This window comes from Myxine glutinosa, chromosome 6, assembly GCF_964187855.1.
Source record: "Myxine glutinosa chromosome 6, kmMyxGlut1.1, whole genome shotgun sequence".
NCBI lineage: Eukaryota > Metazoa > Chordata > Myxini > Myxiniformes > Myxinidae > Myxine > Myxine glutinosa.
In genome coordinates this window covers 15773324-15788843 of record NC_136266.1, presented here as the reverse complement: position 1 = coordinate 15788843, position 15520 = coordinate 15773324, and the positions used below count along the sequence as shown (strand labels likewise).

The 15520-nt window shown below is 44.0% G+C and overlaps 1 protein-coding gene across 2 annotated transcripts in view; it reads right to left on the bottom strand.

The window, feature by feature from the left end:
- LOC137429612 (transcriptional repressor NF-X1) overlaps positions 1-15520 on the bottom strand; it is a 79951-nt gene that overhangs the window by 42860 nt on the left and 21571 nt on the right. The window contains exons 7-14 of one of the 2 annotated variants that reach the window (XM_068119671.2): positions 11362-11501; positions 6086-6167; positions 5402-5619; positions 2684-2781; positions 2422-2452; positions 2222-2304; positions 1759-1867; positions 1428-1547 (exon numbers count right to left, since the gene is read on the bottom strand). In XM_068119671.2, coding sequence (XP_067975772.2) covers positions 1428-1547; positions 1759-1867; positions 2222-2304; positions 2422-2452; positions 2684-2781; positions 5402-5619; positions 6086-6167; positions 11362-11501 — 881 coding nt within the window. The remainder of the gene's footprint in view (positions 1-1427; positions 1548-1758; positions 1868-2221; positions 2305-2421; positions 2453-2683; positions 2782-5401; positions 5620-6085; positions 6168-11361; positions 11502-15520) is intronic. The other variant, XM_068119672.2, reaches the window with a different exon arrangement.

Below are 15520 nucleotides of genomic sequence, written 5' to 3'. Positions count from 1 at the left end.
TCCGGTCGAGCGCCAACGACGCCAGCTGCCTGCCATCCTTCGCGGCGGACCCGGAGCCTGGAACCATCTGCCTGGACCTTCCTCCCCTACCAACTACCTTTTGTGTGAGTCTGTCTGTTTGTCAGGGGCGTGTTATATAAGAGTGTATAAGGTTGCCCTATGTCCTTTTGTTTCCTCTTCTTGTCCCGGTGTGTACCCCGGTTTAGAATAGGTACACCGTATCCCTGCGCATCGTAAGGGGCGACCAAGGGTTGGCGTCAGGAAGGGCATCCGGCCATAAAAACATTGCCTCAAACAGGGAACCATGATTGTCATGGGGCCCGCAATGCTAACCCCCGCTCTAGCGGGGAAAATGGCCTTAAAAACGATCATTCATATTCATTCATTCTTCAGTTATCCTACCACGTCCGGGCTAGCGCACACCACCAGGGGGCAATATTTCGGGTACATGCATAATACCGATACACGTGACAGCTGTATTATGATAAGATTTGTGTATCTACTGCTCAGCTGTGAAATAGTCTTGGACACATTCAGGAGTTACATGATATGGATGTTTTCAGCATTAACATTTCACTCAAAACCTTGACCCATGATTTCTGCTATTATAACAATGTTGACGATTATTAATACAGCTTAGTTTGGGTGACAGGAAACCAAGCTTGTCATTTGGCAATCTTTAATTCACATTGATCAGAATATTCAAAAACTTGTGATCACAACTCAAAGTAAAGCCTACATAAGCAGCTCATATGAAGTGCAGGAGTACTAGCTAATGCATCACATTTACCAATCAAATCTAATTGATGACTCATTATCAGGTGACCTAGCCTCATTAACATCAGGTGTTCCTCTCTACACATCCATAAAGCAAAAAGCCCATTTTTCATACTGCAGAATACAGATCTATCATGACTGTTAGCTCAAAAAAACAAAATGGTGACATTTTCAGTAGAAGATCGCCATAGAATTGTATTTCTGCATGAATAAGGAAAAACGTTGAGTGAAATAGCTCGCATCACTCAATTTTCAAGGTGTGGTATCGAAAGCACAATCAGGAAGTTCAGAGAAACATCACCTATAAATGACTATTAGTTGTTGGACGTTAAAGATCGCACAGTGTCTTTCACGAAGACTCGGCTAATTATTGCCGGGCACCCGAGCTTATTCTAAATCAACCTCCATATACAGTAGTCCAAACCTGTCACCTACACAGGTATCACCAACACACTCACCAACACACACACACACACACACACACACACACACACACACACACACACACACACACACACACACACACACACACACACACACACACACACACACACACACACCAACACACACACACCCTGATCTAATAGCAGCGATATGATAGTAGTCGCACAACACTCTCAGACACCAAAAGTTGAATGCATCACTCTTACCTGGGTGTTCGCAAGCGTGCTCACGCGTGCATGGCTTATTGCATTCTGGGGGTTTGGTTCCACACGGTATAGGAGGAAATATTACTTTGTCCCCACAGTAGCATGTTAGTTCCTCAAAACCTGTCAGGTAAGGCATCAAGAACCAGACGTAGCACCCCAAGGTTACATTTTGCATCGGACAAAACGTGTATATTTACAGAGTGGAGCATGTCTAATTGGTGGCAAATCACGGATGAATGTGCACAAAAGGTGCCACCACAAAGCCCCACAACACAAATATCCACTGCATACGTGTTCCTAGCCTTATCTTCTCATCCCGTCACACACTCACTGGCTTGCCAGCATGGAGGGCACTCGCTGCGATGGCACAGCTCCTCACACTTGTGCACTTTACATGTCAGAACTCGCCCGCACGTCGCGGTGCAAGTATGTTCCTCGTCCTTGGAAAATGTGGAGAACATGCAAAATTATCACAACTTGAAACAACGATGTGGTCTGTTACTGTGTTACATTACAATTGTTTTCAGGACTGAGGGCACATATCAACAAAATATGACAATATTTTTATTCTATTTATTTGGACACAAACAAGAAACATGACACGTGTCGTTAAAAAAATCTTGCGAGCAGGAATGCTTGTTGGTACAGTTGGTGTAAGACTGCCAAGCAAACTTGTGAACTGAACACAGGGTTGTTGGCATGTTAGAAAAACATATTAACTTTCTTTACTCTATCTCTCACACTCATGCTAACTGGTTCGTAACATAACGTAGTAAACTCAGAGCGTTACTTACTACACAACAAACTTGGTTGCACTTATGTCGACCGCACTTGCGTTTCTTGTTGCAGCGTTTGTCACAAAGGAAGGGTTCACCTGCTTCGAGTTGAGAAAACAGGGCTCTTAACACCACAAAGGGAAACGTCTCCATCATTCGAAATTTTAATTACACCGTCACATCATCAGCCACATCATTTTAAACGGCGTGACACTTACCTTTCAACTTGATCTTTGCACAGCGCACTTCCTGTGGGACACAGACAATGGTGCAAACTTTGGGGCAATCAACATCCAATCATTTTTGTTTTCTGACCAATGGCCATAATATTTCCTTGTGTACCACATACAAGTTCATGACAAGATCAGAACCTCAGGATCCCATAAAAGCTATTGCTTTGGGTCCCTGGAGTGTGCAAGAACATTTAGCAAATATGACACTTTCCATGGTCGAGACATCTGGGATATATGATGCACTCACTCTGGTCTTGTAGCCACAGTGACAAGAAATCTCTGACTTGCCTCGGCATGTTGGGCAGGGCCCTTCGTGGCAAAGGGCTTTGCAAGTATGTGGGTTATCTGCACAAAAGATCAAAATAAAACAGGATATCATATAGCAATGGGAGGAGATGGCCATAAAAGGAAGAAAACAAAGTCATTCGGCTCATTTTGGAGCCACGCTCTAAAAGATGAAGAGCAACCAGGTATTTCACCTTAATCAGGTACAGAGCATCCATTGATTTTGTCATTGTTGCCAGGATATTGTCTAGTTTTGTTCAATAAAAAAATTCAATTCTTGCAGAGACCTCAACGCTATTTCTTTTGAAGCACACATAAAGTAACCCTCCCCTCCCCCCACCCCGACACACATCATTACCTCCACCACCAAAGGTGGACGGAGGTTATGTTTTCATCTCTCAAAACATTATGGTCGGATTAGGATGACACTTGGTGGAAGGGTGAGGTGTGTGTGATAAGGACGAATAGATTAGATTTGGGTGAAGATCCGGATCCAGACCCTATAATTTTCGAAGTGATTCTTAACCAACAAGAAAGAGCAATCAGAGATTTCAAACCCTCGCCAGGATGTATTTTCAGTGGTTTTTAAGGCTTTTGTGTTAAAACAAATATGGCGGCCGAACCACGTGACCGATGACGTCATCGTTATTTTTTTTTCCAAACTAATTTATTCCTAGATTATGCTCAAGAAATTTCATCTTGATCAGATGAAGTTTTGTACTTGTCGAATTATGACGTCATAATGGAGGCACCTATGACATCATCATTAACATATTTTATTCCCCATGGAGAGTTCTTTACAATGAGCCATGTCTCAATTTTTTCTATTCAGTGCTTTCGGAGATATAGAGGTGCAAAGTTTTTTGGTTTTTCCAAGATGGCGGCCGAACCACGTGATCTATGACGTCATAATTATCATTAAAAAATGCTACCGGTGGTGTTGCACCTATGGTGAAAATTTCCTGTCAATCGGACCAACGGTTGCAGAGAAAATCATATTTATTCTGTGCAGACAAACAAACAGTCAAACTGACTCAAATGCAATACCCTCTTCTCTGGCGAGGGTAACAAGAAATAGGGCCAAAAACGATATAGAGCAGATATCTCAAAACATTGTGGACGGATTTGGACAAAACTTGGTGGACGAGTTGTGTACGTGACAAGGACAAGCCGATTAGATTTTGGTTCAGGTCAGGATGCAGATCCGGCCTATCATTGGGATATAACACGTAAACTGTTCAGCCTGGCGGAGGTATGTGCTCAGCCAAGTGCTGCTTTAGTTTACTTCTGGAGTAGGGATGGGAGATGACATGAGAAGTAGTGTGCACCCTACCACAGATTAAAGGTAGCACACACACTCGGAATGATGAGTCAAAACACAGAGACCTGTCTACGACATGAGTGCAACATGCCTCGCATTTCAGCCTCATCATGGGGGATGCCAAGAATAACTATCGATCCCCCAATTTCTAATTATTTTCATGCTGCAATACCTGTCCAAAAATCGAAGTGGACATTGAATAAAATTGTAAAACTACATCCATGAATGGCCAAGAAATTGTGTGGAGATCGTTCCTAGTGATTACCACATGAACAAGAGATCACTTTGAAATATTGCTTGTACTTATCATCTTTCCTCTATCGGAGCGATCTTGCTTGAACTGAGGTTCAGTGCTAGGCCCACATAAAGTTTTAATCTGTTATTAAGTTTTATTGCAGAACCTTTTATAGGACCATTGGGGGTGGGGGAAGGGGATGAGCAGCACGGACTCGAGACCCTAAAAATCAACTTTGGATAGCCTTACGTTTCTTATCAACCAACATGGGCATCTAAGATATTTCAGAAACCATCATAGTTAAATGATGTTTTTATATCATCCTATATATAATTTGGCTCGTGGGTGTGTGTACGTTTGTGTGTTTGACTGATACGCATCGATACCACCTGACGGAATGAGTTGAAATTTTGTGATTGCACTTGTGGTGTGTCTTGGAAGGATTTGGGGTTTTAAAGAATAATAGTTGCAGGTGTTCGGTCGGGAGAAGGGGAGGAGCAAATTCTCGATGTAAATGTGTATCGAGTTGTGCCTCTTCCGGTTGGAGAGTGTATTACAAGTCCCAGTGGTTTACAGTATCCCTCTCTAATGCAAGCAATCTCTGTGTGTCTGTGTGTATGTCTGTGACCGCTGTTTCTCGACAACCACTGGTCCGATCTAAGTGAAATTTGCCAGGTATATTGCTGAGGACCTGAGGATGTGCCTTTTCAAGGTTTGCTATGAATCGGACAAGTGGTTACCAAGGTATGGCCATTTATTTAGCAAACACATACGTTTTGTACGTGAACGAAGGAACAGCGAAGGACGAGAGTGAAGGAACGGTGAAGGACGAGAGCGAAGACCGAAGAAACGATGAAAGTTTTAATTTTTTTTTTGCACGTATGGTCAAGCTACAGCGAAGGAACCGAAGGAACCGTTGTGTTTGTTGTTTCTGCCTTGCGGTTTGAAACCTCAACGGGATTAACAAGGGACTAGCAAATAATTGGATAGACACATGTTCATCAAACTACCCAAAGGAAGTCAGTGAAGAATCCCAGTACTCAAACATGAAACAATAAGTTGAGCAACATCCTCAGTATACATGGATTCCAAAAAGATCCCTCAAAGCCCAGCAAAGGCCTCACCAAGCAAGCCACATGGCAACATCATGTCGCATACAGCCGAGCACGTGGCGAGAGGATCGGTGCATGACGAGCGCTCTGCGTTGCCAAGATCCAGCAGTTTCTCCAGTGGTGTGCGGCCACAAGGGCAGGTTAGAACCTCGCCAGGCAAACGTGGGCATGACGAGCATGGCGGAGGGTGGCATGGCGTGGCACAACGGTGGTGGCCACACTCTAAAAGCCTAGGAATGTCAGTTGTATCAGCTTTTGTGAATCATTAGAAGTGAAAGACATCTTTAGCCGCCAACTTGCACACAGTATTTGTAAACCTCAATACTAAATTGCTGCAAACCGATTCCTTAACAAAGAGCTCAAATGGCCAATGTGTCAATGCCGGTGTCATTGCCACAGCTCATTTTAAATGTTGCAATTGCAGTGTTAACGAATAAAGCAGTATGCAAATCAAAAATATGAGCCAGTTTTCATTTGGAAACATTATGCTCAACTTGGTCGAACGGCTGTTCAAAATCACAACACAAAACGCAGAACGAGATACGTTTTATTGAAGCAACAACAAAAAGAGCTCCAAATGTTTTGAAACTCATTTGATTTGTTTTCATTTTTGTTGAATTATTCAATGAATGAATAAATGAATGAATGCATGCATGGCATGCCAAGTGGACGATTTTTTTTAAAGCAAGCTCATACCTGTCACAGGTAACTTGGCAACAGAACGGATGCATGTCTTCCCCACACAGTACCTCCACCTTTTGCTTTCCACAGTGGCAGACTAAAAAAATCAAAATGGTAAAAGGACGCAGGATTCACAACCGAAGAACAACACTGGGAGAATTTTTCATTCATCATCCTAAAATTCGAGGAAGTGTCGTTTGTGTGTTTGTTTGACTTTTATGCACTCCTGAGCGGCTGGACAGAATGAGTTGAAAACTGCTGGTTGTGCTCAGAATGGGCATCGGAAAGTCTTAGAAAGTAAAAAAAAAAAAAAAAAAAAAAATACATAGTCCCCCGGTTCAAAGTGGGGAACTTAACCCAATGTCTGGCATAGCGACGCTCCTGGTGAGAAGGGGTATTGCGATTCATACTAATATATTACGTCAATTCTGGGAAAATGAACACATCCGTAATTCCAGGGGATTCAAAACGTCCATATTTTCTGGGGGAGTTAACACGTCCATATTTTATGTGGAACGAACACATCCGTAATTCTGGGGGAATGAATTATTGTTCTCTTCCTCTTCCCTTTATAAGGGGCGAGGTCTGATGGCACCAAGCTTCTGCTTTGCTTTGACCACGATCCTCCTCCACTCCCCTCTGCCCTCTGTCCTCAGCCACCTCTTTCCACTCTCCAACCACCCCCACCTTACTGATATCCCTCTTCACACAATCATCCCGTCTCACCTGAGGTCTACTTCTTTCCCTCCAAACTTCTTCCCTCAACCTATCCGCTCCCTTTGCCATTCTCTCTTCTCCCATCCCCACCAAATGACCAGCCCATCCATCTCAGCCAGCATTTCACCAATCTTCCCGTCAAGCTCATCTGCACACCAATCTCCTCCCTCAGTTCATCCATTCTCCTTCTATCCACCCTCTTCACTCCCACAATCCTCCTGACCCAGTTGTTCTCGCAAACCTGCAGCCTCTGTCGGTGTCTCTCTGTCAGTGCCACCGTCTCCAGACCAAAAAAGTAGACCGGTGCTACACACAACATCAGAACCTTTGCTTTCAATCTCCTTTAAATATTGCTGTCTGCCATTACACTCTCCACCCTCCTCCAGGCGTTCGCACCCACCTGAATCCTCATCTGCACCTCTGCCTCTGACTTACTATCTCAGGTCACTGTTCCACCCAGAGTCCCAGATACTCAAACCTATTTCCTTATCAGATCTCCTTCCCCTCTAACCCGATATTAATTTATTTTCTGTGCTGCCCGACCCACATCACCACATCTTCGCCGTACTCATCTTCCGTCCACGTTTCTCAAATACCTCCTTCCATTCCACCAGTACTTCCTGCATCTCCCACCCAATCTCCACCACAACAGCCAGACTGCTCACATGCAATATCCCTTCCTCCCCCAGAATGTCTTTCATATTTACCTTCCTGCTTAACAGCTCCATCATCATGATAAACAGGAATGGCCTGAGAGCTCATCCCTGCCTCAAACCGATGTTCACATTGAACTCCCCCGACATTCCAAGACAAGCCAAAACTCTTCCCATCACATCCCTTCCACCAACCTAACTTCTGCTTCCGGCACTCCCATCCATCTCAGTGTCGCCATCACCGTCTCTCTCAGGACAGTGTCATAGGCCTTCTCAAGATCCACAAATCGCAATGCCATTTCACCTTGCACCTCCAACCTCTTCTCCACCAGCTGTCTCAGCACGAACATCCCATCTGTCGTTCCCCTTTCTAAGCCCGATGCTCTTCTCTTATCTCCTTCTCCACTCGCTTCCTTATCCTTCCGTCCGGAACCCTCTCCAGCTCCAACTTGACATGATTAAGCAGTGTAATGCCCCTGTGCTTCCCCGGATCTTGAACATGTCCCTTCCCCTTCCATATCAGCACAATTAACCCTGTCCTCCACTTCTCCAGAATTGACAAATCTCTCATACATACATTCAACAACCTCTTCATCCAACTGATTCCAACATCTCCCACTGCAATTATCATGTCTATACACCTCAACAATGCCTGGCCCCCTTTCCTTTTTCATCCTCTTCAATGCCATCCGCACTTCCTCATTCGTGATCTACAACTCCACTTTCCACTCCACATAACTCATTAGCTCAGGCTGGCCATTACTTTGGTTCTGGTTCAACAGTAGTTTGAAATATCCTTCCCACATCTTCAATATTGCACCCCTCTCTGTCACTAGTCTCCCCCCTCCATTTTTAGTTAACCCATATTCCCCTCCTCCCACCCCCCTTTCATGTCCTTACTATCATCATCCCAGCCACAAACCAATTTATAGATCATCTTCCTCCCAACATCCTCTTCCAACTTGTTGTACACCACCTCTACCATATCATTCCTCTCCTTATCCACAGCTCTCCTTGCTGCTTTCTTCTTCTGCCCATACAGGTGCAACAACCCCACATCTGGCTGCCTCCATCTATCCTTGATCTTCTATATCCTCTTCCAAACGTCTTTATTTTCACCAACTGCCTTTGCTACCACACCTGGTTTATATACCTCGTTGATGCACCCTTTCCTGACGTCCTTCCACACAACACTTCTGCAACTCTCCTAAATACCTCTCCGTACTTCTTCCACTCCTTTTCCAAACCTTCGCTTCTTCTCTAAATGGCTTAAACCTGGCCCTCTTCTCTTTGTACTCTACGGTGTCGTTTACCCTACCTTACACTCCCCCACCTAATAACCTTTTGACCCCTGCTCTTAACCTCCATCCTTTTCTTCTTACTCACCACAAACACCACAGGCTTGTGCTGGCTGGTGACATGCTCTCCCTCCACTGCCTTACAATCTTTAACCCTCCACAGCTGTCACTTCCTTACCACCACCAAATCCAGTTATTTTCTGTGCTGTCCACTCCCATAGGTAATCTTGCGGCTTTCCCGCTTTTGAAAGAATGAACCAGCTATGGCCATCCCATTCCTTGCCACCCACTCCACCAGCTCTCGAGACCACAATTCACAATTCCACTATGCCTTGTTCCACAACCGAATTCACGAATACATTCCTCTTCACCAGGCTCCGCTACACCAACATGCACGTTAAAGACCCCCACAATGCATAGCATCACCTCCATCTCAACCATTCCCATCATCCTCTCCATTGCATCCCTGAATTCTTGCTTCTCTGCCCCAGTCCTCAGTCTGTGGCCCATATACTGACATAACACACATCATTTGCCTCTAAATCACCACCCAAGCCATAACTATCCAACCCTTCCATCGTTCCACTATGACCACCTGGTTTCTGATCTCTTCTGATACTATTATTCCTACACTATTACACCTTCCATCCCCCACCCACATGCAACATCTTGTATCCTCCTACCAACCTCTAGCCCCGACTCCTTTCCATCTGGTCTCATGCAAACACAACACTTCTAACTTCCTTCTCTGCATCATCTCCACCAACCCAACCTCTCTCCCCCCCCCCCATTGATCCCACATTCAAACTACCTTGCTGAACCTCGATTCTGAACTGCTGTCCACCTAGCAGAACTAGTACTATCTTGATCAGTTTGGGACACTCAGATCATCAATCAGCAGCGCTGTATTGGCTGGCTTGCCAGACCTCCCAATCCTGTGCGTGTGTGGGCACAAACACACACACAAACACACACACAAACACACACACTGCTCTTTCTCCACTCGCTCCCCTCTTCCCTAACCTCCTTCAAGGCACTCAAGGCAAAGTTAAAAAAAAAAAGAAGTAACATTTCAAAGTAAACACTGCAAAAGTTTTTCACACTCAATTACCGCCACTCAGTTCGATCCTAATCTCCCTCACGCAATCCTCCTCAGCTCCCTCGTGCAATCCTCCTTGGCTCCGCCGCGCAATCCTCCTCGGCTCCGCCGCGCAATCCTCCCCGGCTCCGCCGCGCAATCCTCCCCGGCTCCGCCGCGCAATCCTCCCCTGCTCCGCCGCGCAATCCTCCTCGGCTCCCTCGCGCAATCCTCCTCGGCCCTCTCGCGCAATCCTCCGCAGCTCCCTCGCGCAAACCACCTCGGCTCCCTCGCGCATTCCTCCTCGGCTCCCTCACACATTCCTCCTCGGCTCCCTCGCACAATCCTCCCTGTTCAGAATCTCTACCAAGCCCCACACTCTCGGTCCGCCAGTTCTCTGCCATGTAGTGCTGACCCATGAGGGAAAACCGAGCCGAGTTAACAGGCCAAAGGGTGAAAAACAACCCACCCCGGCAAACCACTGCACCTCATCATGAGCCGAACCGAGTCTACAGGCACAAAGATGAAACGCCACCCGATGCACCGAACAACTGCACCTCAGCGAGTGTCGAGACATTTCCACAGGCACAAAAACGAAATCCGATGACAAAGACAAATCACAAAGATCAAATGACAAAATGATCAATGATCAAAAACAAAGAATCACAGAAAAAAATCAAAAAGACAAAGCCCGATCCGATGAACCACAACACAACATCGAGTGTCAAGCTGTGTTCACAGGCACAAAGATGAAACCAGGCCCGATCCAACAATCTGAATCAACATGTCCGTAATTCTGGGGGAGTCAACACGTCCGTAATTCTGGGGGAATCAACACATCCCGAATTCTGGGGGAATCAACAAGTCCATAATTCTAGGAGAATAAACACGTCTGTAATTTTGTGAAAATCATCACGTCCGTAATTCTGGGGGAATTAACACATCCCAAATTCTGGGGGAATTAACACATCCCAAATTCTGGGGGAATTAACACATCCCAAATTCTAGGGGAATTAACACATCCCAAATTCTGGGGGAATTAACACATCCCATATTCCGGGGGAATTAACACATCCCACATTTTCGGGGAATTAACACGTCCGAAAGGACGAGTTCTTCGCTAATGAAGGTTAATTTTTGAAGATCAGCATCGGCCAAGTAAAAACTGGACTCTGGACCAGTATCAAAATGTGACTTTAAAACAGCATTCAAAGCACATTTTAAAGAGCAGACATTCCAGTGATGAAAACCAACGTTGGAATCCCATGTTGTAATCATATCTGAGCAAAAAATATGGAGGGATTTTCTACCAATTACATAATCCTCCAACAAACAGCATGCCTCAACTCGGTGGGTACCAAATGAGGAGATCATGGAAAGAGAGAACAAATTATTACAGAACACAAAATGTTTCACTGGACTACTAAAGAGCAGTTGTCTACATACCCAGACACGAGCGCTACAGTTTGCTCTTCACTGAAATGTTCATTTTATTAAATAAATAAAACGCAGAAGACCAAATCTGCTGCTTTCAGACTGACGTACCCTTTTGTAGTTTAACCTCACACCTCGGGCATGGACCAGCATGGCACACCAGCGAGCAGAGGTGCTGACCACAATTCAACGTTTTGCCGCACACCTCCTTACAGCGGATGACGTTCCCCTGACCACATCGCATGGACTGGCTTCAATGACAACACAAAGAATAAGAGTGAGGAAAAGAGATACATTTTAAACTCCAGATAATTTCTACCATCATTGTTATTAGTTCCGTGTGTATATATATATACAGGGGGCTGCAAAAGTAGGTATACAGTAATGAAAAACAAAACGTGCGCACAAAACGTATTTTATTGATTATACAAGCATATCAATAATAACATATCAATAATAAACATATCAATAATAAACATATTAATCCCTCAAATGTTCAAACTGTTTGCCCCCGGCATACACACACTCAACTAGTCGAGTGTGGACACCCATGCACACTCTGGCACAAAGGTCTTTATCAGCATCAATTTACTGGCAAGCCTCCCGTATGAACTGAATCATGGCATCAACAGAACGTGGCTTGCGTGCAAAAACCCTGTCTTTTACACATCCCCAGAAAAAGAAGTCCATAGGGGTGAGATCCGGCGAACGTGGTGGCCAGTCAACGGCTCCCCGACGTCCAATCCACCTGTTGGGAAATTCTTTGTTTCTAGTATTAAAGTATTAAAGTGAGACCCAAAATTCTAGTATTTCTAGTCTAGTTTCTAGTATTAATTAAAATTCTAGTATTAAATGAATCCTAGCACCACTATTATAATACTGGTAATACTGGTATAATCCTTACTGTATACCTACTTTTGCAGCCCCCTGTATATATGATGCTTTCTATTGGGATTAATATTGAAAACATAGGAGCAATACCCCTGGAGCTCATCTGGTAGAATAAACAGTATACTGCACTGACTAAGGATATTTTAAACCAATTTCAATGGTTGCTTGAAGAACGGGCAGCACGTAGAATCATACTAACATAATCATAAGACTTTAAACAAACAAACAAATTCCTATTTTGAGAGGGTGGGGGAGGGGGGGGTCAAACCTGGATCCATTTTGACCCCTGGTAAACCTCCTTAGATCCCGATTTTTTTTAATGCCATGAACAAACCTTAGTCACAACACAACAAATATCATTTGTGCCAAATTTGGTCGCAATCCCTTCAGCGGTTTCGGAGAAGAAGTTTCAAGTGTTTATGGATGGACAGACTGACGGACGGACGGACTGACGACGCACCTTCGCATAAGCTCCCCTGAACTTCGTTCCAGGTGAGCTAAAAATAAGACACTTAAATAAATCACACCTAAAAAAAAATCCCATTTCCACTTCAAGACAAATTCCAACCGAGGACATTATTCCGTAATTTGACGATTAAACTAGACACTAGTGACTTGGAAATCCCCGGCTTAAGTTAAACATCATGCATGCTCATTGGATTGGGATTATCCCGAGCTCTCGTACCAGGCGGTTTATTAGGCCCCATTGGACTTAGTGCGAAACAGGGGCTTATGGCTTGGGTCTTGTCTGTCCATGCATCTGTGCGTCCGCAACCATATCTCGGAGATGTATGGACCTATTTTGTTCATATTTGGCACCAAGACAATACTTGACGGTATACATAGGCACATTATTCTGTTTCGCGATGCAATAAAAGATGGCAAACTGGCAGCCATTTTAGTTGTAAACGAGAACAATGCGACTGTGTCGCTAATATGCCTCCGCGTAGTCCCACAACGGGTATATGCCATCACTCTGCATATGTATGGGTACAGGGGATCACATTTGTGAAGTTGCATGGGTGTCACTCCTACCCTGAAAGTTTCGTCTCAATCGGACATATGGTTGCTGAGAAAAACGAGGTTTATCCCGTATGGACGGACAGACAAACCCGAAAACATAATGCCTCCGGCGACTTTGTCAGTGGAGGCATAAAACCCCGATGTTGAACACTTCCTCAACCATTTCTCGGACATACATTTGTCGATGCTGCTTAAACTTGGCAAACAGATAATGAATGATGGGTTACATCAGTGCCGTGTATATTGAGAGTCTGGCCAACTGAAATACTGGCGCCATGTTGCATACCTAACTTCGCGCGCTGGCACTGCGAGATGTATGTCAGCTGTGGCAATCCTGTAGTTCTGTGACGAGGGAATCGATGTTATTACTATTTGGTCGCAGATTTAATGAGGAACAACTAATTCAAGTTAAAGTGACGTGTTGTTTGTTATTGGAATAATAAAATCTGCAAGCGGCGTCATTTATTCACACGAATTGTTTGCCTGTCGCGGCACACGATTTATTGTCAGCTGCATACAGCATACTGATAAATTTTATTTCTCTTGGCATGAAATTGTAATTTGATAAAATGGAGCTTGTATACTAGTTTTCATCTATTATCTGGAAACGTAACATACAATATTCCCATAATGCTACGAAAGTACAATGTCTATTATTTTATTCATTAGCTTGGGTTCACAAATGCTGTTATAACTTGACTCACACCATAATCAGCAATAAAAAAGTAAACAGACTCGGAGGTACATTGTTTATTTGTTATTCTTGAAGAAATCCGCCATTAAACATTATAACCTTGGTGATATATTTAGATAAAATAGATATATATATCAAATGTGTACGTGTATATACATATATCCTATTTCAATTTCTTGACAAGCGCTCGCATTGCCATACTTTTGCTTCCATGCTCTCTGGTCGTAACTTTACGTTGCGTTTTACAGCTGTGTGCTTGTCCTCTTGCAAAAATATACAAACCGCATGAATATGACATAAATATGAGTAAGGTGATGAATTCCATCCAACTCGGCGTATTTTAACCACCCAAATAGCACTTCGCTCCTTGTCTCGAGGAAATCTGTGCATTATACGACCTTGTCCTGGTCTAACAGAACATCCCCAAGCGGCACAACACACCATATTGGTTGATTTTATTGAAATATTACTCAAATGAAATATGCAACGATACGAAGCAATGGCACGGAATGGGTGCAGCGGGAAAGCTGCTCGGCTGAGGTGGTATGCAAAATTGCGCCTGTAAACCACGTGACGTGGGCTCGACCAATCACGGCGGTAGTTGAGCAGATCAAAGGCTGGCCAGACTCTGTTAATATACGGCACTGGGTTACATATGTACGTCATGGTTTTTCGGGATCAGATTCAAGATGGCTGACTGGCAGCCATTTTGTTACTTAAATGCGTCTCCAACAATTTATCTGACATGCATGGTCCAATTTTGTTCAAACTTGGCACAAAGACAATACATGTGAGTATACATAAGCAGAAGATTACTAAAACCACGGTGGGGACTTTGACATTTTATGTCTTTTTCTTCTTGTTTAATATGCAGCTTTACATACATGTGCCAATCTGTCATAAATTATAAAACTTACATTCTTAAAACACAATGTGCTTTTATCGCAACGTTTCTAAATCTGATCAACAGTTGCTCCAAAAGTATTATCCTGGAAGCAACCGTGCCCAATCCAGTGTGATCAGGGTGATGAAGAAGAATCGAGCCCAAATAGTACTTTGTATGTTCATTCAAAAAATATTATACAGGGTGCGGATATAGCACTTCCACAGGTGTAATGGGGCAACCTGCAAGGCTCTTGTGTTGAAATGGATTTGTTTGTGCTACTTTGTCATGCATTACCATATTTATATGCTCCAGGTGAGCACACCAGCTACCCTTTGGTGGACTGATAGCTATGGTTTCACTGTTAGAAAATGGGAACATGTGTGCGTTTTACATACTGCAGTGACCAGAAACATCTGGTCACTGCTGTGTGCAAAAATAAAATAAAAACATGCTCCCATTTATCTAATAGTGGAAATATATATTTATTATGAGGTTGATTGCTCAGCATGGACAAACTCTGATTCACAGAGCTTTAAGGAAACTCTCAGAAAAAAAAAATTCAACATTTGAATGTCCTGAGATACAACACTGATTGCAAAACCAGGTGCCATCCCGATCCATGATCCTTTATACCCAGATCAGCACGACCAACTAAACCTTCGTACTTGCAGGTTACATCATCGGATGTCCTCTTCATTCATGACCTTGCCTGTTACATCCACCTATTGCCCCCACTGTCAGTGACATTGCCTTTCTGCCCTCTGCCTCCTCGCTCT